Source organism: Aedes aegypti, chromosome 2 (assembly GCF_002204515.2).
Source record: "Aedes aegypti strain LVP_AGWG chromosome 2, AaegL5.0 Primary Assembly, whole genome shotgun sequence".
Classification (NCBI taxonomy): domain Eukaryota; kingdom Metazoa; phylum Arthropoda; class Insecta; order Diptera; family Culicidae; genus Aedes; species Aedes aegypti.
Genome location: NC_035108.1, coordinates 28,849,469 through 28,870,636, shown reverse-complemented (window position 1 = coordinate 28,870,636; position 21,168 = coordinate 28,849,469). Strand labels below are relative to the sequence as shown.

The 21,168-nt window shown below is 37.0% G+C and overlaps 1 protein-coding gene across 1 annotated transcript in view; it reads left to right on the top strand.

The window, feature by feature from the left end:
• Positions 1 to 2,014: 2,014 nt before the first annotated feature.
• The window catches only part of LOC5575484 (putative cyclin-dependent serine/threonine-protein kinase DDB_G0272797/DDB_G0274007), a 28,716-nt gene continuing 9,562 nt past the window's right edge, over positions 2,015 to 21,168 (top strand). The window contains exons 1-2 of the mRNA XM_021840373.1: positions 2,015 to 3,687; positions 16,254 to 16,352. Coding sequence (XP_021696065.1) covers positions 3,277 to 3,687; positions 16,254 to 16,352 — 510 coding nt within the window. The 5' untranslated portion in view covers positions 2,015 to 3,276. The remainder of the gene's footprint in view (positions 3,688 to 16,253; positions 16,353 to 21,168) is intronic.

Here is a 21,168-nt window from a genome sequence, read left to right as displayed (position 1 = left end):
TTTTGATTTGTGTTTTCTTTCGAATAGGGCTGAGCAACGTACTTTCACCGCCAATCGCAGCTGGCTTATCTCCATTTATCAGCGATGTAAGATTCCTCGAACTGACTCCGGTAATGCGCATCTGATTGCAGAAATATTCATGGTGTCCGGTGACCAATACGCATGACTAAGCAAGTTCTTGAAACTAGACCAAATTTGCCGTCGATTGCTTCCGGTCGCATCCAATTTCATCTATTTTTCATTAAGTTATAAGCATTTGAATTTCGGCAAAATTTTGCCTACGTTAATCATTTCCCCTGTATTTTATGTAATCTTCCATTCAGATATATTTCCAAATAATAATAATAAAACATTTTGGTACAATGAAAGGAATCTAATTAAAACATTTCTTTTATTTATAGTTTCCGTAAAATTGATAGTATAATTGCTTAGAATTCAATAAAACGCTCCGTAAAAGGTACTCACAAAACACTTAGCGGCTACGTGGAATTCCCGTGAATCGAGAAAAGTTCATCAGCTCGAGTGTTCATTATGTGCTACCTATGATTCACGTAAGTGCTACGTGGAAAGTGCGATGGAAAAAAACTACGTATGTTTTCACGTAGCCATGACGTTTGGATTATTTTGAGTGAAGGATCACTAGCCTGTACTACGCATGGGTGGCCACGTGAGTTATTCTGAAATATGATTGTGATCCTAGATAGTAGAAGCATTAACCTAAGAATGCTAATATCGCTGCTGTTCGTGTTACCAACATCTAGTTTGCCACGAACTGACAGCTTGAGTACCGGGCCTCAATTAAGTGTCAGATTAATTTTATAAACCAAAACAACGACATGGTATTGAACAAATAATGGAAATCCATAATTTATGGTAATAATAATTAAAATCAGTTTTGTAACAACAACGCCATTAGCGTTCTACTACTAATATTTCAATTTCCTAGAAACAACGGTTTTTTCGTAATAGCAAAAAATGTTGTATGCAACTCGTTGCAAAACTCGATTTTTTCAGCACTCGTCGTATTTATCCAACTCGGCATAACAATTTAATGTATAACTCGTGCTGAAAAAATCATCATTTTGCATCTTGTTGCATAAATAACTATTTTACGTTAGTGAGGGGAAATATGGGCATGAGCGGATACTGGTGCACTGATGGTACTCTTTCTGGAAAATGTTTAAATTCTCGCGGAACATTACTAAAGGACCTTTGTACAAATGAGAGATTCTCTCCTCTCTCGTTCTCTTTCGAATATAACAGTGGAATACTTAAGATTTTGGGAAGTTTTTCACTATAGATCGAAAGTCAATTCCTTGACTAGCGTTTCATACAAAAAATGCAACAGAAGAGGTTAATGTGACTCAGCGCAGAGGGTGTCCGACCATTCAGGCCTCACCCTTATTAGTTTGAAAAAATATGAACGGTGCTTCACTGATAGCATACACAATGGCTTTCAACCGTCCAATTTAAAGATATTCGCCTCTCGTTATGCAACTACTGCTGCACGTACCTCTGAATGTTCCATTTGTATCGTTTTATGCGCAATACTGACCGCTTCCCACCGCCCTCAACCTGTCATTTTCAAATCAGCAAACGCACCGAGGGAATGCCCACTATTTTATGTTGTTGGCCCACCTCACACGCACACATCCATATGTTGGGTCGCTGTGTGCAAGTTTTCCCCAAGCAAGCAAACTGCCACGAACACCAACGCAGAATCAATCTTACACAAGTCGATTTCCTCAGAATGAAACGTATCGATTTTTGTTTGACGTTATTGAGCTTTCGGTCAACGGCAGGCCAACAAGGAAGTGATTGTATTGCTGCAATTCTGTTTATATTTTGATTCTCACAGCAAACAAAAGCAATGTTGTGACAGTTCTCACAGCAAACAAAGAAAATTTTGTCAACATTGCACTACTACGCAGGCAACTGGATTGGTCTATGTCCCGACGCCAAACTGCGCGAAGGTGTGCGTGTTTTGTTTTCACCTTTGCTGCTGCTTTTGATTTTGACAACACACGACCAACATAAATTTTCACCATCCGCATCAGCCATCATCGCGCGAGCACTCTTCTTGTGGCAAGTAGGCAGTGGTGAGTCGAGTGGTGCAGCAAGAAAAAAAGTGGACTTTTTCCCTGCGCTTCAAATTTTGTCAGTTTTTTCGACGACGACGGCGAAACCGCGATTCGCAATCCAGTGAAAAACGACGAGAGTGCAAGGCCAAAAGTGCAACGATTTCAAGAAAACGGGACGATTTCGCTGTCTTCGGCAGAATAGCATTTTATTCCGGATCGGTGTTCCGTCGTTTGGTTGTGTCGTCATCGGGTTCGTTTTCGGTGGTGCGGGTGTTTGTTTTGCGCCGCTCCGCCACGGGAAAATCGGGAAGAAAAATTGTGTCGAAATAGACAGGAGCCGCCCCCGGACCCTCGCCTATCGCCCTTCTCCTGAAAAAGAAGGTGTTGTAAAAGTACACGCCAGGATAAACAATGGCACCAAAATAGATTCCCAGTGGATTTTTTTTCTCTGGATGTGTGATTTGATTTTCTGGGAGATTATTTGGACGGATCGGATGCAGTTTTTGTCCGGGAGTGTGACGGTGATGCACAAAACAAGAAAAGGCAGTAATTGGTGGTGAAGAATTTGATCGGAAGGAGGCGGATTCCTTTTATCGACGGGGAAGAAGTTGTTGGATTTGATGGAAGGCAGAGGAGGAAGTGGCAGGCGGGAAGAAATTGATGTGCTTTAGAGTTTTCTCCATTCATCAGGCAGACAGACACAGAGACAAGCAGACAGAGTCCAAAAGAAGAAAGGGGAAAGAGATCGTCTTTGGGGTTTTGCGAATCGCACTTTGTGGGGCAGCCAGAAGAGGAAATAAGCGAGCAAGAGCAAAAACTTCGTCTTGGACAAAGGGTTCGCAGTGCTGCTGGGCAGGGCAAGGCAAGACGCGTCGCCGATTGAATCCAGTTTTTGTGTGTCAAATTCTTTCGCCCCGTCAGAGTTAGTGGTGTAACCTTTTCCGCAAACTGATGACGAAACTTGTGTTGTGATAAAAGGTGTGGAACATTCCCTGGGCGGAGTGCGCGACTATTACGACGTCCTGGCAGTCGTCAAAATTGTGTTACCCCAGAGGGCAGTTTCTCCGGAGGCGCAAAAGAAGATTGATTGCAGTTAGAATCAAATTCCAGTGTTGTGAAAGTTTTATACACTCCCTCCCCCCTCGGATACGATCTCAGGAAGCAGAAAACGGCAGGTCCGCGTGCTGCTGAAGCTATGAATACATCCGAATTTCCGACCTCCATCAATCGAAACTCGTCGCCGAAGCATGATTTCCCCTTGCACAACAATTACTCCAACACTAACAACAGCAACGGTGGTCTCGATTATCACAATTACCCCAGCGGAGGTAGCCTCAGTGGAACAGGACCACCGCCACCTCCCCCGGGAGGATCATCCGCCCAGCAGCAGGATCTAACCATCGATGGCATCCCGAACAACTTCCCCCACCGGAGATCTCGGGCGTCGCGAACCTTCAAGAATCCACCCCAGCCGCACATGTGTATCAAGGAGAAAACCATCGACGGGAAGGAGGTGTTTATCAATGTGCTCAGCTGGACCCGCATTGCCAATCCGGACAACCCGGAAGCGCCAATCCCCCTGTACGGGGGGATGAAAGTCGGCAAGGTAAGTCGCAAACAAAGACTAGTTCTGCTTTGTTGTCTAGCTTGGGAGTTTTCCAAACATGAAAAAACCGAAAGCATTTAAAATAAACATTGTTCATTGTACATATTATAAAAAATAATTTAGCATGGCATAGTATATCTCAATTGATTGGACATTTGTATTTTAAAATTATACATAAAATTGAAACAATGCTTTTGTCACACTTTCTTTTTTTTATTCAGTTTTAAGATCATCAAGGTGTCTACCACCTGAATACAACCTGGGATAATAAGGGAAATTATTTTTTGGCATTTTAATTGGTAGAATATCAGTGCACCAGCCTTCAGGGGCGCCAAAATGGCACTTGGTAATAAGTATAATACTTATTTAGCAAAGGCGCCAATGAAGTATTCAAGAAAACAGTATTTTAGACACAAACATATTGACACAAATTTTTGACTTGACTTTAACAAAAAGTTTTGGAAGCATCCGTTATTATAAAAAAAATGTCCATCAAATCTGAGAACAGGGCTCGATTCCTGAGGTCATTCTGCACCTCTGGGCCAATTTTGAAAAAAAAAATCCCTTGGACGAATCTCGAGAAATCTTGATTTGAAGTTTTTGACTTAAAAATTCAATATAATCCATATTAAAATTACGTAATAGCACCTGAAAAACCCACAAAAACGCTCAGAAATTTGGCAAAACTGTTTTCAACTAGTATATAACTGTTACCGTTGCTATAAATAGAAACATTTACAACTGACTTAACCTACCAAAGTGGCTTAAATATGTTTTTACATGGCTTAAACCAATAAGCTTAGTTTAATAGAATGAAATCTATAAAATAAATTACAATATACAATTGATGTTACGTTCGATAAAGGTGAAACATTCAATTCTGATTATTATTATTTGACAACTTATTTTTCGACATTCACACTAAGTGACCAGCCCACCGTATTTATTTTGCTTAAAACAATTTGGTTCTTTGTATATCTGGTATTAATCTTGATGTTTACGTCTAGTTTTCCACCGAGTATTGCCATCAGCACTTTACGTAAAAAATGTCCTGTTCAACATCCTCAGCCACAACAGGATTATAATTACACGGGAAACATGATTTTCATATGTCACATGTATTCGAAGGTTAACAAAGCCTTTAACAACTTCAAACAAATCTCGCTAAACATTACTAAAGGACCTATGTACAAATGAGTGATTCTCTCCTCTCTCGCTTTCTTTCAATTATAACAGTGGAATACTAAAGCTTTTGGGAAGTTTTTCACTATAGATCGAAAGGCAATTTCCTTGACTAGCGTTTCATACAAGAAATGCAACAGAGGAGGTTAATGTGACTTAGTTATTGATTAAAGAGAAAGTAAACAAAGAGAGCCTCTCAATGTTAGATCGGTCCTTTAGAAAAATTGAGCGAGAAATCCCTAATAAGTACTACTTAAGTATCAAAAACACAAGGACTTCCACACTATATACCTGCAACCAATTACTTGAGACAAGTTCTTTCCGAGTTCAAGTGCTTATCTTTCAATATGTAGGAGGTAAACGATTCCGAATCAGTAGAGTAGCAGACCTCCTACCTTCTAAAATAAGCTTCTTGTTTCAAAGAATCTATATGTCAAATGCGATGAAACCTGTTCACAGTTACAAAAAAAAAAAACGATTTGACCCTTATATGTAGAATAGTTTGATACGCTAAAATACCGATGCATGGTCAAAATCAGTATCATTCAATCAGCTTAGTGGCCGAACCTGATTAAGGGGCGCGATTTTGAGAGTTTAATGATGACAAACCGTTTGCTCCAAAAAGTATAAATAGCGTAATCTTTTTCTAAAGAGGCTCTATGCAAAGTGGTAAGGAATGAAAATTGTATAAAAAAACGACTACTTCATTATTTCTCAATGGTAATGGAGTAGAACGACAAAGAAACAAAGACATCGGTTTACCACAAAAGATCAAAGAAAACTGGTTGCAGTGGTTTCACCCGAAAAAAAAAATATCATTCAATATACTGCAAAACATCATGAATGTTAAGGAAATAATTACAAAATTCTTCTCGAGTTAGTTTTAGAAAATATTGAAATTGAAAATGCGATTACTGATCAATATTCAAAGAATTTATTATTTGCCTATTAGAACTCTAAAACTTAAACATATGAGCAATGCTATCACAAACTATTAGTGTTGAATATAAATACCAATGTTTTTTTTTTGTTTCAAAAGAATGCGGCAGCCAGAGAAAAACTGGAAACTTATACTTAATATAGCCAATCGACTATAAAAGAAAACTTCGTTCTTTTAATGTTAATGGATTTATATAACGAGCCTATGCTCAAAAACGTTGCAGTAAAAGGATTAAAACTAGACAGAAACTTTGATTAATCGGAACTTAAACATTGATGCTCATAATGCCAAGTGCGGAATAACTTGAAAGAGCTCTCTATATATAAAAGAACATTACAGATAATCGGTTCATAAAGAATGCTAGAAACTTTTCTGAATATAAAATATACGGAGGAGAAAAGGTCGTTTTTTGGAAGTGGCAATCAGGGAAAAGTAGTAATACCCTGTCTGAGGCAAATTTGCTGAACTCTCCATGCGACTTAATTTGAAATTTCTATGAAAATAACATGATTGTACAATAAAAAAAACAATTTGTCCTTATCAGTGAATCAAATTGCCATAAAAACAGATGAAAAACAAACAACAAAGCAAGCACACTCACAACCGTTTGTTTTAACTTTTGCAGATTGGGATACAAACAAAAACAAAACTGTCATGAAAATTACAGTGCGCAACATTGTTGCACTCTTTTCAATTCGCGATTAATTAGTTATTTTCAACACAAAACTGAATTTGTTTTATGAATGCTGTTCGACAATGTGCCAATGTTTACCAAAACGGAGAAATTTCTCGAAAATTGCAATGCGAAACCCAGATCACCTGGTGATCGAATCAAAACTATGTTAAGATTTTTTAACGAAAAATTGGTTGGGTATTGTGACATGAAGTTTTGTACATGCTCGTTTTCATCATGATTGAAGAGTTGAATGACCATTCCAATATTATTTTTGCGCGGATTGGTGCTGCCAGGCGCGGTTCGAATAATTTCAGAAGTCGCGATTTTCGCGGATACGATTTTGATGTTTTTGTAACAGCTCTGTAAATATGCATCATTGTTTTTACTATGAATATTATAGCCATAAATCACAGACAATTTTTGAAAGATGAGTTTCCTTGCATAAATTCATGCTCCAAACTATTTTAGAAAATGTTGTCTGATAAAAAGTTTACCTAGTTGATCAATACATGCTATAAAAAAAGTTATGGAATAGATGCGTGATACCATACTTTGTCATCAATCAACCAAGCGAGTCGTGGAACATCGAGCCATAGAAGTTTACCTTTATTTGTCAGCTTCAGCGTTAAAATTATCACATTTTAAAGTTATTTGGAATATTTTTTGGCTTGTTCCATGATTACAATCGTGAGTTTATCATCTCTCGTTTATATACTACAAAAAATTTAATTCATAATAATGGACTATCAAAAATTGTCTTACATAATAAATGGACAGCCCCTATCTACGTTCAAAGTATCGTGATATGATATGAATCGAGTAGTTGGGAGATTAAAAACAAAAACTAATGATTTCGAAGCTTTGTAATTTTAAACGGACATGATCAATGTTGCCTTGTGATAGAATCTTGTCCCCTACGAATAAACTAGTGACCTTTAAAGCTTTAGTACACAGAGGCCTCGCGTGACCTAATTATTAACTTGTGTACTTCTAATGTAGTGTCATTTTATTTTTGGCTTTATTAGGTATAGCTTGGATTCAACCCATTTTTTAAGTTTTGCGGTATGATTTTTCACAAGAAATGCGGTGTCAAAGATGAATTTTTCTTGCTCGAGCGGCGATGATTTCTATAATCGTTGCTAGGTGTACTCAGAGCCGTAGCGTGGTCTCATGGCGCCCTTGGCGAACTGCCATTCGGGCGCCCCTTACTCAAAGCTCTGTTGTTTTCAACATTATACAAGTTCACATGGAACATTTCAGAAAAACTTCAACGATATTTTTTAAAGTCCGTGGTAGCTTCATGATAGAGCTTTAGAAACAACTAAAAATTGGAATTCATTAAGATATTGTAAGAAAAATGTTTCAAAACTCTTATAATCAAAGCTTTTCCTCAAATCTCAAGCAGCAAAAATTCTGACAACCAAACAGCGGTTCCAACTTAAAACTTAATCGATTAATCATCACCAGCTAGTAACTGATAGATCAAGTTTTGAGCATGAATGGCTGTTTTTGATTCTCTAAATTTGTGTTCTTGCAGATTTGAGGTATGGCTTCGGTTTATCTTCAGCTGAACTGTCAGATACTCTGAAAGTTATCTAGAAGATGTTTTGAAGTGAAGATGAAACAAAGCCATACCTCAACTCTTCAAGAGCCCAAATCTACATAATCAGAAAATAATTCGAGCTGAAAACTTGAACAATTGATCAATAGTTGGATCAAGTTTTCAGCTCGAAATCCTGTCTGATTCTTCAGATTTGTGCTACAGAAGTTTTGAGGCTTCGATTCGATACATACTCACCTTAAATAAATACTTTATAAAATAACTGTTTTTTTTTGTCAAAGATGCACTCGCAGGAATTACTGGATTTATTAACTTAAACCTTTATTGAAATCTCAGTACAATTCATATTCTGAAATAAATTATCCTGAGCGCTAATGGCCGCCATAATCAGGCTCGCTTTCTGGTAGGAATTAAACGGTCAGACATATGGGTTGGGTCGTATGACAGCTATTCGATAAGTTTTTGACCGATCTTATCAATTTGCTATCAAACGACCCAAGCCAAATGTCAGATCGCCTAGTCCCTACTAGAAAGCGAGCTTCTTTGTGGCGGCCATTAGAGCTCGTAAAAAGCTGGATTGTATACATTTCTAAACTATGTTTATATAGTTTTTTAATGCATGTGGTCAATATTTAAAAAGGATACATTTAGGAAATCTTTTTGATAAAATCTATTAGGGTTTATTCACAAATTTCATAACGCCAAAAATGGTCAGTTTGGACACCCACCCACCCTCTCGTAACGCATTTTGTATGGATAACTTTCAAATTTTGTATGAGCTGTAACATCTTAAGGACACCCACCCACCCCCTTTAGCGTTATAAAATTTGTGAATGGGCCCTTAGGCACATTTTGTCGACCGTAAGGCGCAAACATCGCGAGGAAATTGGAGGATTTTTTAAAAATAATTTCTTAAATAACTCTTTAAACAAACAAGAATTTTTCGAATATTTTTGCATTGAATCATAAATATACTTTAAGAATTTTTGTGAACGAAGTTAATAAAAATGTGTAAAAAATAGAACAAGTTATCTACTTAAGGTAATACTCAAAGATGATGACCGTACAATTCGTAGTTGCTACTCCATGATTGACCGTAATAATCAAAATTGTATAGGGAACCAACTGATGTAGCTTGGAAGTAGCATACCATTTTCAATGTACAATTTTGAGGACTCCAAACTCAGTAATGTCAATAACGGCGCTGGCCATTTCCTTACGGTCATCGGAGAAGGGAAGGAATAGTAATGTGAACTCCATTGCTACTAGAGACCGAGATCACCTCTGCATCTACGTGGTTTTCACAGGAAGGAGTTTTGTGGGAGGGATCAAAAGCTACATGATCAGGATTCACCTTGCAAAGTGATGAGATTCATGTAGCCTCAAGTTAAAATAAAATATCTATCAGTGCGTCGACAACTCTAATGTCGAACTAATCAAAGGTTGTTTTCAAAATCATGAAACGGACTCACCAGTTGGTATTCCATCCTTAACTGAAGGCACAATTTCGGCATCAACTCGCAAAGGCTGGAAACCACAAAATAAAATCGATGATCCAGGAATCGATGCAAATCTCTCAGAAACGTCGTTTTTAGGAATCTTCAACAAATCATATTGAACCATCTAAATTCGAAGATTCTTGAAATCCTCGAAAATTTTCTCTCTTGAAAAGAGAAAAAACTGTTAGACGCAGGAAAAACAGCTTCTTCATAACACCCCAACCATAGTGATTAAGAAAAACAGTTCGCTGAATGGTTGCATTAAAAATGGTAGCATGGAATAAAACAGAAAATGCTGTCACTAAAATGCCTTTCTTGAGGTGTTAGGGAGTTCGGCACGTATTTTAAAGCAATGTTTTTTTTCTTTGGGGTAACAATAAAGTATTGCTGTTGTTAGGGTTCATGTACTAATTTCAATTTTTCATTCGCCAATAAGTCTTTGGGTTCCGCTGAATTTCCTTCTATTTCTCATGGTCCAAACATTCGATTTGTGGCTGTTTTTAGATACCTACTGATTTTCCAAAACATTTTCTGCCATAACTGATTTGTGGGTTTCATGGCCTTGCGGTTAGCGGCGTCAGTCGTCTGGGCGTATTGTGCCATAAAGTGTGGGTTCGTTTCCCGCTCCAGTCGGTGAAAACTTTTCGTCGAACGAAAAAATCATCACTAGGCTGCTGGGTATTTCGTGTTGTTAGTGATTGTTCAGTCTGTGCAGACTATGTGCTGAAGGCGGTGTAAATTGTCTTAAATTACAAATTATTGCCATGAAGAACTATTTTAAAATAGCTTTAATAAATTTATAAATAATAAAAATGTATTGAAAGAACTTTCATTTAAAGAATTCCTCAACATCTGTTGGAATGCTTCTAAAATATTTTGTTTGAATTTATTCAGAAACTGTTTCAACTAGTCATGTTTTTATCAACGATTTTTTTCTCGAAACTTTGACTTAAGAGGTACCTTCAATCAAAACACATCTTCAAAAAATTTACCATATGCGTCACGCATTTTGGCGCCCTCCTGAAGGCTTGCGCACTTGGCGGTCGCCAACCTGGCCAACAACACGCTACGGCACTGGGTGTACTTCGATTGTTTTGTCCTAACGCATTTGGAGGACGTTTAGTTAAGATTCGCATCTCAAACGAGAACAACAATATGAAATTTGCCACGCAAGCATCCATTGGCGATTTAACTGCAAAAAGAACTTTTGAAATTGTATATTGAGATGCGGCATAGTAAGCGAGGATCGAAAAAGAAGAAGAAAGTAATGAAAATCACAATCCTTTGCATTTTGTAGTAATGTAGTCATTTGTATTGATGGTTATAACAGGTATTTGAAACTTCATCATTGATTTATTGAATTTAAATTGTAAAAGTTAATTGTTCTGGGCCTTTAAAAATGATTTGACCGGTGATCTTATATTACTCCAAAATACCCTACGTATTCAAGCTCGTTTTGTGGCCTGATCAATCAAGACTTGATTATGTGACTGTTATTCGAGACCATATACTTAATATGTTCATTTTCAGCTGTTATTCCATAAAAAAAGAAAAAGTTCAATTTTACTAAAATATTGGAATATTTTATGCACAATATTGTTTCTGCGACTTGACTCACGGCTCGAAAAGGTTGGGCGTGCCTGTGGCAGACGATTACTAGCGAGTTTGCAGCTTAGGAACGCAATCGCTTGAGCTTTTTTGCAATTGTTAAAAACAAAGAATTGCTGCTCTGACAATTCACGTACTCTGAAGGTTGTAAAATTTGGCAGAATTTGGAACCGATATTGCATCAATCAGTTGTTGAAATGCATGTATGTTTGACAAACTTCGTGTTCAAAGTCTGCAGTAGAGTAAGGTGGGGCAAAAGTTCGACCTTAGTGGTATAATCAAAGTTTCCAGGGAAACAATAGCAGTTGAAACAAAACAAGTACCATACAGTGAACCTTCAACATATTGGCTATAATTTTGCTGAACAAACTTGTGTCAAAACATTTACCCATTTTTAGTTATAAAAGTTTCAAAATTGATTGTCTTAAACGAACTTTTGCCCCACCAGTGGGGCAAGAGTTCAAATCTAGTGTGGGTCAAAAGTTCGCTGGCTTAAACATAAAATATCGATTTTTTTATGACAGGCATACTTTACACCTGCCGTAAACTTAAGTTTGCCGAAAAATACACACTAAATTTTCATCAAAAAATGGCCCAAAACCGGGTTAATTGTAATATACTCAAAAATAGCAGTTTTTCGTAAAACTAAGTGGAAATGTAAAATATTTGTGACAGTTTTCGCACAATCAAACAAATACAGCTAAATTTGAAGATAATATGTGGATTTTAGGCAATTTGCATATTTTTCTGTGAGTTTATACATGGGTCGAACTTTTGCCCCGCTGATTCGAACTTTTGACCCACTATGGGCCAAAAATTGTTTCCAAGCATTTATGCAAAAACTAATACACCTCAAAGCAACCTTATGATAGGGCTAGAAACGCCCTTACATAAAATATTGAAAAAGATTTTATCTTCAACTGGTTCCATGCAACGAAATTTTGACCAAAAATTACAATATTTACGTCAAAAAACAACAAATAGCCATAACTTATCCAAATCTCAATCGATTTTTATGATATTTGGAGTGGAAGTCTCTTACTTGAATAGCATTCGAACCACCATGACATTAGTTTTGTTTTTAATTGGGCAAGAAATCATAAAAAGAAACTCTTACCCTACTCGAACTTTTGCCCCACTTTACTCTATATTTATCACGAAAAGCAAGAAAATTTCGTTTCTGTAACACTCTTTAGGAGTGTATGAACTAGAAAACCACGACTTAGAAGAATATAACTGTCAAAAAAACTTACCCCCGGATCAATAGATCGTAGTGTAGTGATTGTAGTGTTGAGTTTTTAAAAAAATAAAATTATAAGCTTCTATGCTCTGGGGGAGTTTTTGACCCCTAGACCAGTGGTTGCACCACTGGTAGGTTCTTTTGTTGTCTAGCTTGGGAGTCTCCCATCCCGAGCCGTTACAAACACGAGCAAAACGAAATAATTTAAAACAAACATTGCTCATTGTACCAAGGTACATATGGAAACTAATATCTTTAACTGACTTTGTGCGCGGTGCGAGTCTAGCTGTTGTTATCGGGGTTGTTTGTACTCGGTGCTGGTCGGTTAACTTACATAAAAAGGTTTTCGGTTTTGGTTTGGCTGATTTCGATTGCACTGGCTCGTGCAGCGTGCCGAATGCTATGTATGGTTTGCACCGTTTTTCCAGCCGCTGGATAACAATGAAACGCGATACTTAACGTTGAGCTACTCGCGATTTGTTTCGGCTTGGTTTTGTAGATAAAAATTCAATAACAAAAAAAGCTAATGCGAGTAGGTATCAATACTCCAGCAAAGTGTTTCGATAAGACGTAACAAACCTCCACCCCCTGTTTGAATGGATGATTTTTTGTTTGTTCACGAGTTGGAGTACCTACTTCTTTTATGTGATACATATAGGACTGCGGCGTAGTACGTCAATCATGGAGGAAAATAAGTCTTCTTCTTCTTCTTCTTCTTCTTATTCTTCTTCTTCTTGACATTACGTCCTCACTGGGACAGAGCCTGCTTCTCAGCTTAGTGTTCTTATGAGCACTTGCACAGTTATTAGCTGAGAGTTTTTATTGCCAAAGTTGTCATTTTTCGCATTCGTGTGGCAAGTACGATGATACTCTATGCCTAGGGAAGTGAAGAACATTTCTATTACGAAAAGTTTTTGAATCAACCGGGATTCGTACCCAGGCACCTTCCGCATGGCTTTGCTTTGTAGCCGTGGACTCTAACTATTTTTATTGCGCTGTGTCCATGACGAATTGCACATTACTCTTTGAATGTTTGTCTAGAAATATTAGTCGATTTATATATTTATACCAACATTTTTCTGAATTATAGTGAGGTCTGTTGCTTGTGAACTTCCCATGTATTGACGACACCCCAGCGTCTCATGAACTGCACAGCAAGGATATCGTAAATAGAGTTTCGATACATTTATGGTTACGTTCCTTTCTCCTTCGCGTTATTCAAACTCGAATGGGTTAAACCTTGCCTTTCGATTTGGTGCACCTTCTGTGTGTACTTTCACGGCTATGATTGATGTACACTTCAAACGCTATTTCTTGACCTACCTCAATATGTGATGTATGCAGGCAAGCAATTGTTCAACAGAAGACCATTGTCACCTTATGAGTGAATGTCTTAGTGGCAAAAAATCTGCGAGAAATCAGCCATGGGAACGTCTTACACCTTACATGCAATTAATTGATTGATTGATATTTGCCAATAATGATCGAAATTGTTCATATATAAACATTTCTTGTATTTAGTATCATATAGACGTACAATAATAATTCTTTAGATTTATATGCGAAATTCAGAATATTGTCAAAACTTACAATATAGTACAAATAAATATGATGAGAACTCTTTAGAAAAAGAGAACATCGATAGCTGTCGTTATAATACTAAACACTAGACTTAAACATTTCCGATATGCGGCAGATTCAGGTTTCGGATCGGCATTATGGGAGATCGACCTAAGGCAGTACACCTTCAACATTATCTTGCTTTGTAATGCCGCACCTTATATATGAGCCAAGGAATTGAGGTTTGTGGTTTTGCCAAATAGGAATATCTAATTTCTTCCAGTCGGATGTTGTTGGCCTTCACTTCACGGTGCGAGCACCGGATCTCGATTTGTTTAATTACGATTTCGTTAAAGCTGACATACGATTCAAGCAAAAATTATGCAATAGTTACTGAGCCAAGAAAAATAGTTTGTCATGTCAAATCTAGTATGCCGTATACACTTAATAACCAAGAGAATAAATTTACGCTTCACCGAAAACCGCATAAAGACCGCAAAAAACCGCACGATGAAAAAAATTGTGCCATAAAAAGGTGAACGCGTTGCGCACTTAATTGTGTACACCTTTTCCTCCTCTCTCTCTATGTTGTTACTCTTACAAAACACGACCTTTGTCCGTTTGTCGTAAAGTTTACGCGAGTGCACTGAATCTATTCCTCGTGGGGTCTGACTCTTTCATTGACTGGTTCGTATAACTCCTACTTGGGTGCGCTGAGGAAAACGCACTCATAAAAGTGAAATTTAATTTAATATCAAATAATTACCCCTACATAATGCCGTGCTAGTTTCTGTCCGCGTCTGCGAGTCGCGTGCGTTTGCGCGAATGCATGTCCCCGGCGCACATTGTTTTATTGTGTTGATTTTGTGTTCCTTTAATTTAAGCGATATGGTTTGTTCGGATACGTTTTGTTGATGTATTAAAGTTTTTGATGCATAATGTATTGTGAAATAATTTTTCGAAACGTAATGTGGATGAGCCCAAATTTCTTATTATTTGAAATCTTGATTTAAAAAAAAACTCAAGGCAATTTTGACATTGAAAGAGGATTATTACTAACTAATTACGAAAAAAGCTAAAAAAAAACTTGCTATACAGTTTGGAGGCACGCACAATTTGAATTTAGGACTCACCAGGATTTTGAAAGCATTCTCAATCAAGAGAACGTTTGCAATAAATTCTGAGGGACTGATTTGGAAAAAAGTGTGAATTATTATTTAACAAATACAAAAATATGAAAGCCAGGGGCTGATGATGGAATTTTTTACATCCTCACCAAGAAACGTTCAGAGGTTATTATTATTCTCGGCTGATTTATTTAACAAATAGGTATTTTTAGTTGGCAATTTTCCTGACAAATAATGAAAAAATGCCAAGGTTGTACCCATTTTTAAACCGGACCAAAATTCTGCTGGAGATTCTAGCTATCGTCCAATTAGCTTGCTTTCCTCCATCAGTAAACCTTATGAAAAGGCATGTTGAACAGATTGATGATCCACATCAATGAAAATTCTAATATTGCTTATGCCTCATGCAACAAATTTGATTCATTCCAACAAATTCGAAAGTTATTCTACTGGTTTAGACTTATTGCTAAAAAAATCCAAAGTTATCTGTCAACACTTAAGGTTAATTATCAGAACTCCAAGTCTGAACGACTTCCTGTAAGAGCTGGTGTTCCTCAAGGTAGCATTTTGGGACCAATGTTATACAATATTTTCACATCTGACTTACCTGAATTACCTCAGGGATGTCAAAAATCCATGTTTGTGGATGACACAAGCCTCTCCGCCAAAAGCTGAAGGCTGCGTGTCATCTGTAGTAGATTGCAAAAAAGTTTGGATATTTTTTCTTCATACTTGCAAAAATGGAAGATTTCTCCTAATGCTTCCAAACTCAAATAATAATATTCCCACATCAACCAATAACTCTTTATTTTATTTGAAACCTTCAAGTAGACAAGTTGTCACGATGAGAGGGTTCGAATACTTAAATTAATCAGATGAAGTTAAGTATCTAGGGCTCATGCTAGATAAAAAATAAACCTTGAAAAGTCTTAACAACTTTCTTAGATAAGTGCTCGAAAACAACAAAATAAAACACTGTGCCTCCTAGAGGTTCGTTCGTTCCCTTCCGAACCTGTTTGGGACGCAGCAGCTACTACAAATGTCTTCTGTTCAATATTCGTCACCTCTAATGTGTCCCATGAAGTAATGCACACACTCGTCGTCTAATAGCGTTTACCATGAATTCATGTTTTCATCTATGTCTCTCCCTCTCTCTCTTTTGATTACTTTCAGATTCCGCCTGGCAGTCCCCGTATGCCGCCGCTGGTATACGCCGTGATGGCCAGCCCCGAGGTGCTCAAGAAGGCCGGGAGAAAGTGTCCGGATACGCCGGTAAGTGATGAGTGGTTTTTCGGGGGTTGACGTTAGGATATGTATGTCGGCGAGTGACATCGAAATCATGTTATGAATTTAATTTGCTAGGTTGTTCTGGCATGCTTAATTTAGGAATCTTGACCCCCTTCGAATAGGGGTTTTCTTTAATTGCTACATTTCCACACAATTCTCTTCATTAAGACTCTTTTATGATCTTTAATGAAGATTAAAAATAAATATTTTTAAGCCTGTTTCTGATGTTACTTAGATTGATAGAACTGTTGTTCGAATCTGTGAACTAGAATTTGTTCCTAAAATCTCTTTTAGAACTGTTTTAGATTGGATCGTGCAATCGTTCCAAAATTTTGGTTACTATTGAAGTGACAGGCTCTTCAGTATTTTTAGAATGAAGATACATGTTCTATCACATTTATAAAGTTCAAAAACATATTATTAGAAAAATTTCATTTTATTGAGTGTTTTACATTCTAAATTTGATAAACCGTTTTTTTGATGCTATAGTGGGATTAATTTTTTGGCAAAAAATCGAAATTTTCAGTTGTGGAAATCGGAATCCGATTCATCATTATGGAACCAAATGATGGCCAGACTTCCGAACGGTCCTCTTCGAAGTAGATTAAATATAGGGTTATGTTTCAAATCTATAGACCCGTCATATCAATTGTGAAAGCGTTCCCCACACATTTTATTGCTGAATCATCATCAATGATGTTTTATATGCTTTATGTTTACTATTTGTATACAAACGTACTAGCATTAGCATTAAGCATGTCGCACAAATTCGTAGGTGGTACAGTCCTAGAGCATTGTATGAGGGTTGCCTCCATCCCATCCGTTACCAAAGTCAAAAATTAGGGACTAACCTCTAGCTCATAGACCAGATTGACGCATCCTCCAATAGTCGAGAGCTGTCCTGGTCACGTCTTTGCGAAAGTTGGGGAATGGTGATGGATGATTGATTAGACACCTACTTAAGAAAGATGCAGAGAACTCTACGACCTCTCATAGGTGTTACGAGATGTTGTAGAATGTTGATGGAAAGGGTACATTCGGTAGACGTTCTGGACGACAAATGTTTAAAATTTACACTTTGTGATCATGCGCTGCTGATTACAACAAACTCATCAAATTCCTTTTCCAATGAACATTACATAACATAAACGGACACCCTTGTTTTTACCAGCCGTAACTAAGCAGCAATAAATTTCATTAGAAACGTATTCACAAAAGCAGTTCTAGGTGTTGCATAAATTTAACAAAACAGATAATCTTTTAAGTGCAAGCGTCAAATTTGACAGTATTAGGTAATTTCAAAATGGCGCTTTAAAATTATATTTATTGCATAGTAAGGCATCTCATATCAAATGATTGTTTACAGTCAAAGGGCACACAGAAACAGCTTAAATTAATTGCTCTACACAAAAACTATAATATTTTTCGGAACAGAATATTGACAAAACCTTCAATAGGATTTTCCATAGAACTATGGAGTAAAAATTCCACTAAAAAATATTACAAAATTGAATAGAACAGTGAGGCTCAACATGCAAGCCGCATGAGTATTCCAAGATCCATAACTTTTTCTTCTTCTTGGAATTACGTCCCCACTGAGACAGGACCTGCTTCTTCTGCTCCTGCTTAGTGTTCAATGAGCACTTCCACAGTTATTAACTGAGAGCTTTCTTTGTCAAAGTTTCCATTTTGGCGTTCGCAAGTATGGTGAAGCACTATGCCCAGGGAAGTCGAGGAAATTTCCATTACGAAAGATCCTCGACCGATCGGAAATCAAACCCAGACACCTTCAGGAAGGCCCCTGAGACACAATTAAGAACCATTACTGTGGCCCATAATTTCGTACAAAAAATAGTTTTATTTGTGTTTTAGAGCTTAGATATGAATTCAATAGGAATTTGAGTAATCCCGCTATGAATCTCCAATAGCCGTATAAGAATCTCCAGGTGTTTGTTAAGAATCTACATAAACTCTTGCTTAGAGTCTTGCTTAGAGAACCAGAGAGACATCTACCCAAGAACTTAGAATTTTAAGATTCCGCTGCGATTTTACTGAAAATTCTCAAGTCTCCGATCGAAATTTTCAATACAAATTTACTTGAAATACGCAATGAAATTTAATTCCAGGGTTTCCATCCATCCGGGAAATCCGGGAAAAGCGGGAAAAACCCGGGAATTACAGATAGCCGGGAAAAATACGGGAAATATCCGGGAATTTGGAGAACACACCGGGAAAATATGTGTTTCGGACATGGGAATACTGGTTTGTTTGAATTCCAAATAATATTTGAAAAAAATAATAACAGAAGGCTGCCCATGAACTTGTACTTTGCATCATGACTAGTTGAACTGATTTGGTTAAGAAATAGTTGACGACTTCTAGTGTTTTTTTAATCAAAATGCTTTAAAGTAATCGTTGATTTCCTGGGGAGTTGTTGAGTACATTTTTTCTATAACAATTCTTACCGAATTCTTGTGAAATATTTTGTACAGTTTTGATGGTATTGAATAAATTCAAAGGAGATTTTATGGAACATCAATAAGATCCTTTAAACATTATTAATGAAGAGTCCTAACGGGAATCGAGTCGAAAATAGACCATTTTTTTTTTAATTTTCTTTGAGAGAAACTTGATTGCTGAATTTTGCTTATGAGGATTCTAGAAAATACCATTGGATGATTTTTCTTGAAATTCTTATTAGATTTGTAGAAGTTGGCAAAAATCTGAGTCAAACAAATATTTGGCAAATTTCTTGGGAGTTTCTATCCTGGAAAAAATCATTAAGAATTTCGTTTGGCATGATTTCTGGAGTTGCTGATGATACTGATTTATGGTGAAGTTATTGGATAACTAGTTTGACTTGTCTTAGAACTGGGACAATGTTTTCATGAGGTCCCTGATAATATTTTTATGGATTTCTGCAGATTTACAGTTCATTCCCAACACATTTTTTGTATAATCATTCGTGATTTAATGGCAAGTTCTTTGCTGGATAATTAAATTGAGGTCTTTTTGGTATTCTTGGGAAGACTTTTGTTTAATTCTTGACAAGAATCTCGGCCACATTGCTTGGAAGATGCTTTGTAGATTTATGTCAAAAATTTTAGCCAGCGTCATAGAAGAACAATATTTTTTTTGACAGAATATTGTTTCTTTTAAAAAGATCTCTCCTTGGCTACAACATGAGTTTTAAACAGATGGAAAATGTTTCCAGGAATCAGTCATGGGCCACGTCTAACGCATAATTGCGAAAACATTCTTAGAAGTTAATGAATTAGCTATTGAATTTTGCACGTTAATGGAAATATAGTTCAAATTTAGATATGCTTTGTTTATTGCATTGTTAGCTATTTGTTTATATTATTTCAAAACTTCTCTGAACTTCCATATAGACTAGCGGCTAAAAAAAATTGTGCCATCTCATGTCATATTTATGAGTATTGTGTATGTGGCTTATTGTTCGTTATGAAGTGTGAGTTCGATTCCCGCCAGTCTGAGAAAACTTTTCGTCAAACGAAAAATTATCGAATCCGGGAAAAATCCGGGTATCGGAAAACTGATTTTGAATGGACACCCTGTAAGTCCTATTCCTATGGTATATTTCTACATACGCAATGCATATAATTCCACAATTAAAAAGAAAAGTAGCTGAAGATGGTAGACGGATTAAAAACTATGTGCGAGTTATAGACATTTTCTTCTTGTGTTAATGCTGCTAGTTCCAAATATGAAAAAAAAAACTGATTTTCATTAACTGTATCACCTACCGGCATACTCAAGTGGGCTGGTCATACAGCGTGAACTCCTGAGAAAATATTTTTGAACTCTAGATCAGATACTTATAGAGATTAATTACTTCATGAAACATTGTGGCCACACGACCATCTGGCATTAAATAAGCGCATACGGTACTGCTAGAAGTTGGTGAGGTTTTTGAGAATGTCGGCGAAAATTGAGCTCTGGAATGCGCTAAGCGTGAAACTGGCTTGCTTTGCAAATTACTCGAACAAAAAAAAAATATTTCCAAAAAAATGGAAATTTAAATGGTATTCACAAATGTTACCAAAAACGGACCCATTTTGTTGCCAACATCGTGGGGTACCAAAAATAGAGCATGACAAAAACGGAATCCCACTGTTTATTTTTTCGTGACAATTTTTTGCCTTTGAAATATATTTAAACATTCGAGTTGTGAAATAATTCCTCGCCTGGATAATAGAACAAGTTATATTTCTGGACCTCTCGATTGAAAAAGGCGGCTATTATATGCGGTTGTTTGAGTACATAGGATAATTTACGGCTTCGGCACCATTCGACTATTATCGGCAACCAAATTTCAAACGCCAAATACACAGTATTTTTCTATCAAAACAAACAATGAAAACATTCAGATGATTCTTTGTTCTATCAGCTTCCCACTGACGGGATTTCCGAGACTGAACAAACAATTTCGCCAAAGATGTGATTAATTCAAATGAACTCGCCTCAAAATGTGGCTGATTCAGAGCTGCCGAAGAGATTCACATGTAGTTCTTATGAAAAAGCAGCCAACAATAGTCAAACTTACAAGACCTGTTCGAAGCGTTGTAAAAACGTTGCCAAAAAGCTTTCAACAGTTCTGTCCGTGTGAATCGGTAGAGGATTGAGCAACGTAATTTGCCTGCTGATGTCCGAGAAAATTGCAAAAGAAGAGCGGCATCTACTTAGACTGCCAAGAATACGTAAATTCCCCTATGATCCTTTATAAACTCATTTTTAAGATTTTGTGCTAACGTAAGAACTATAGTACACTCACAAGACG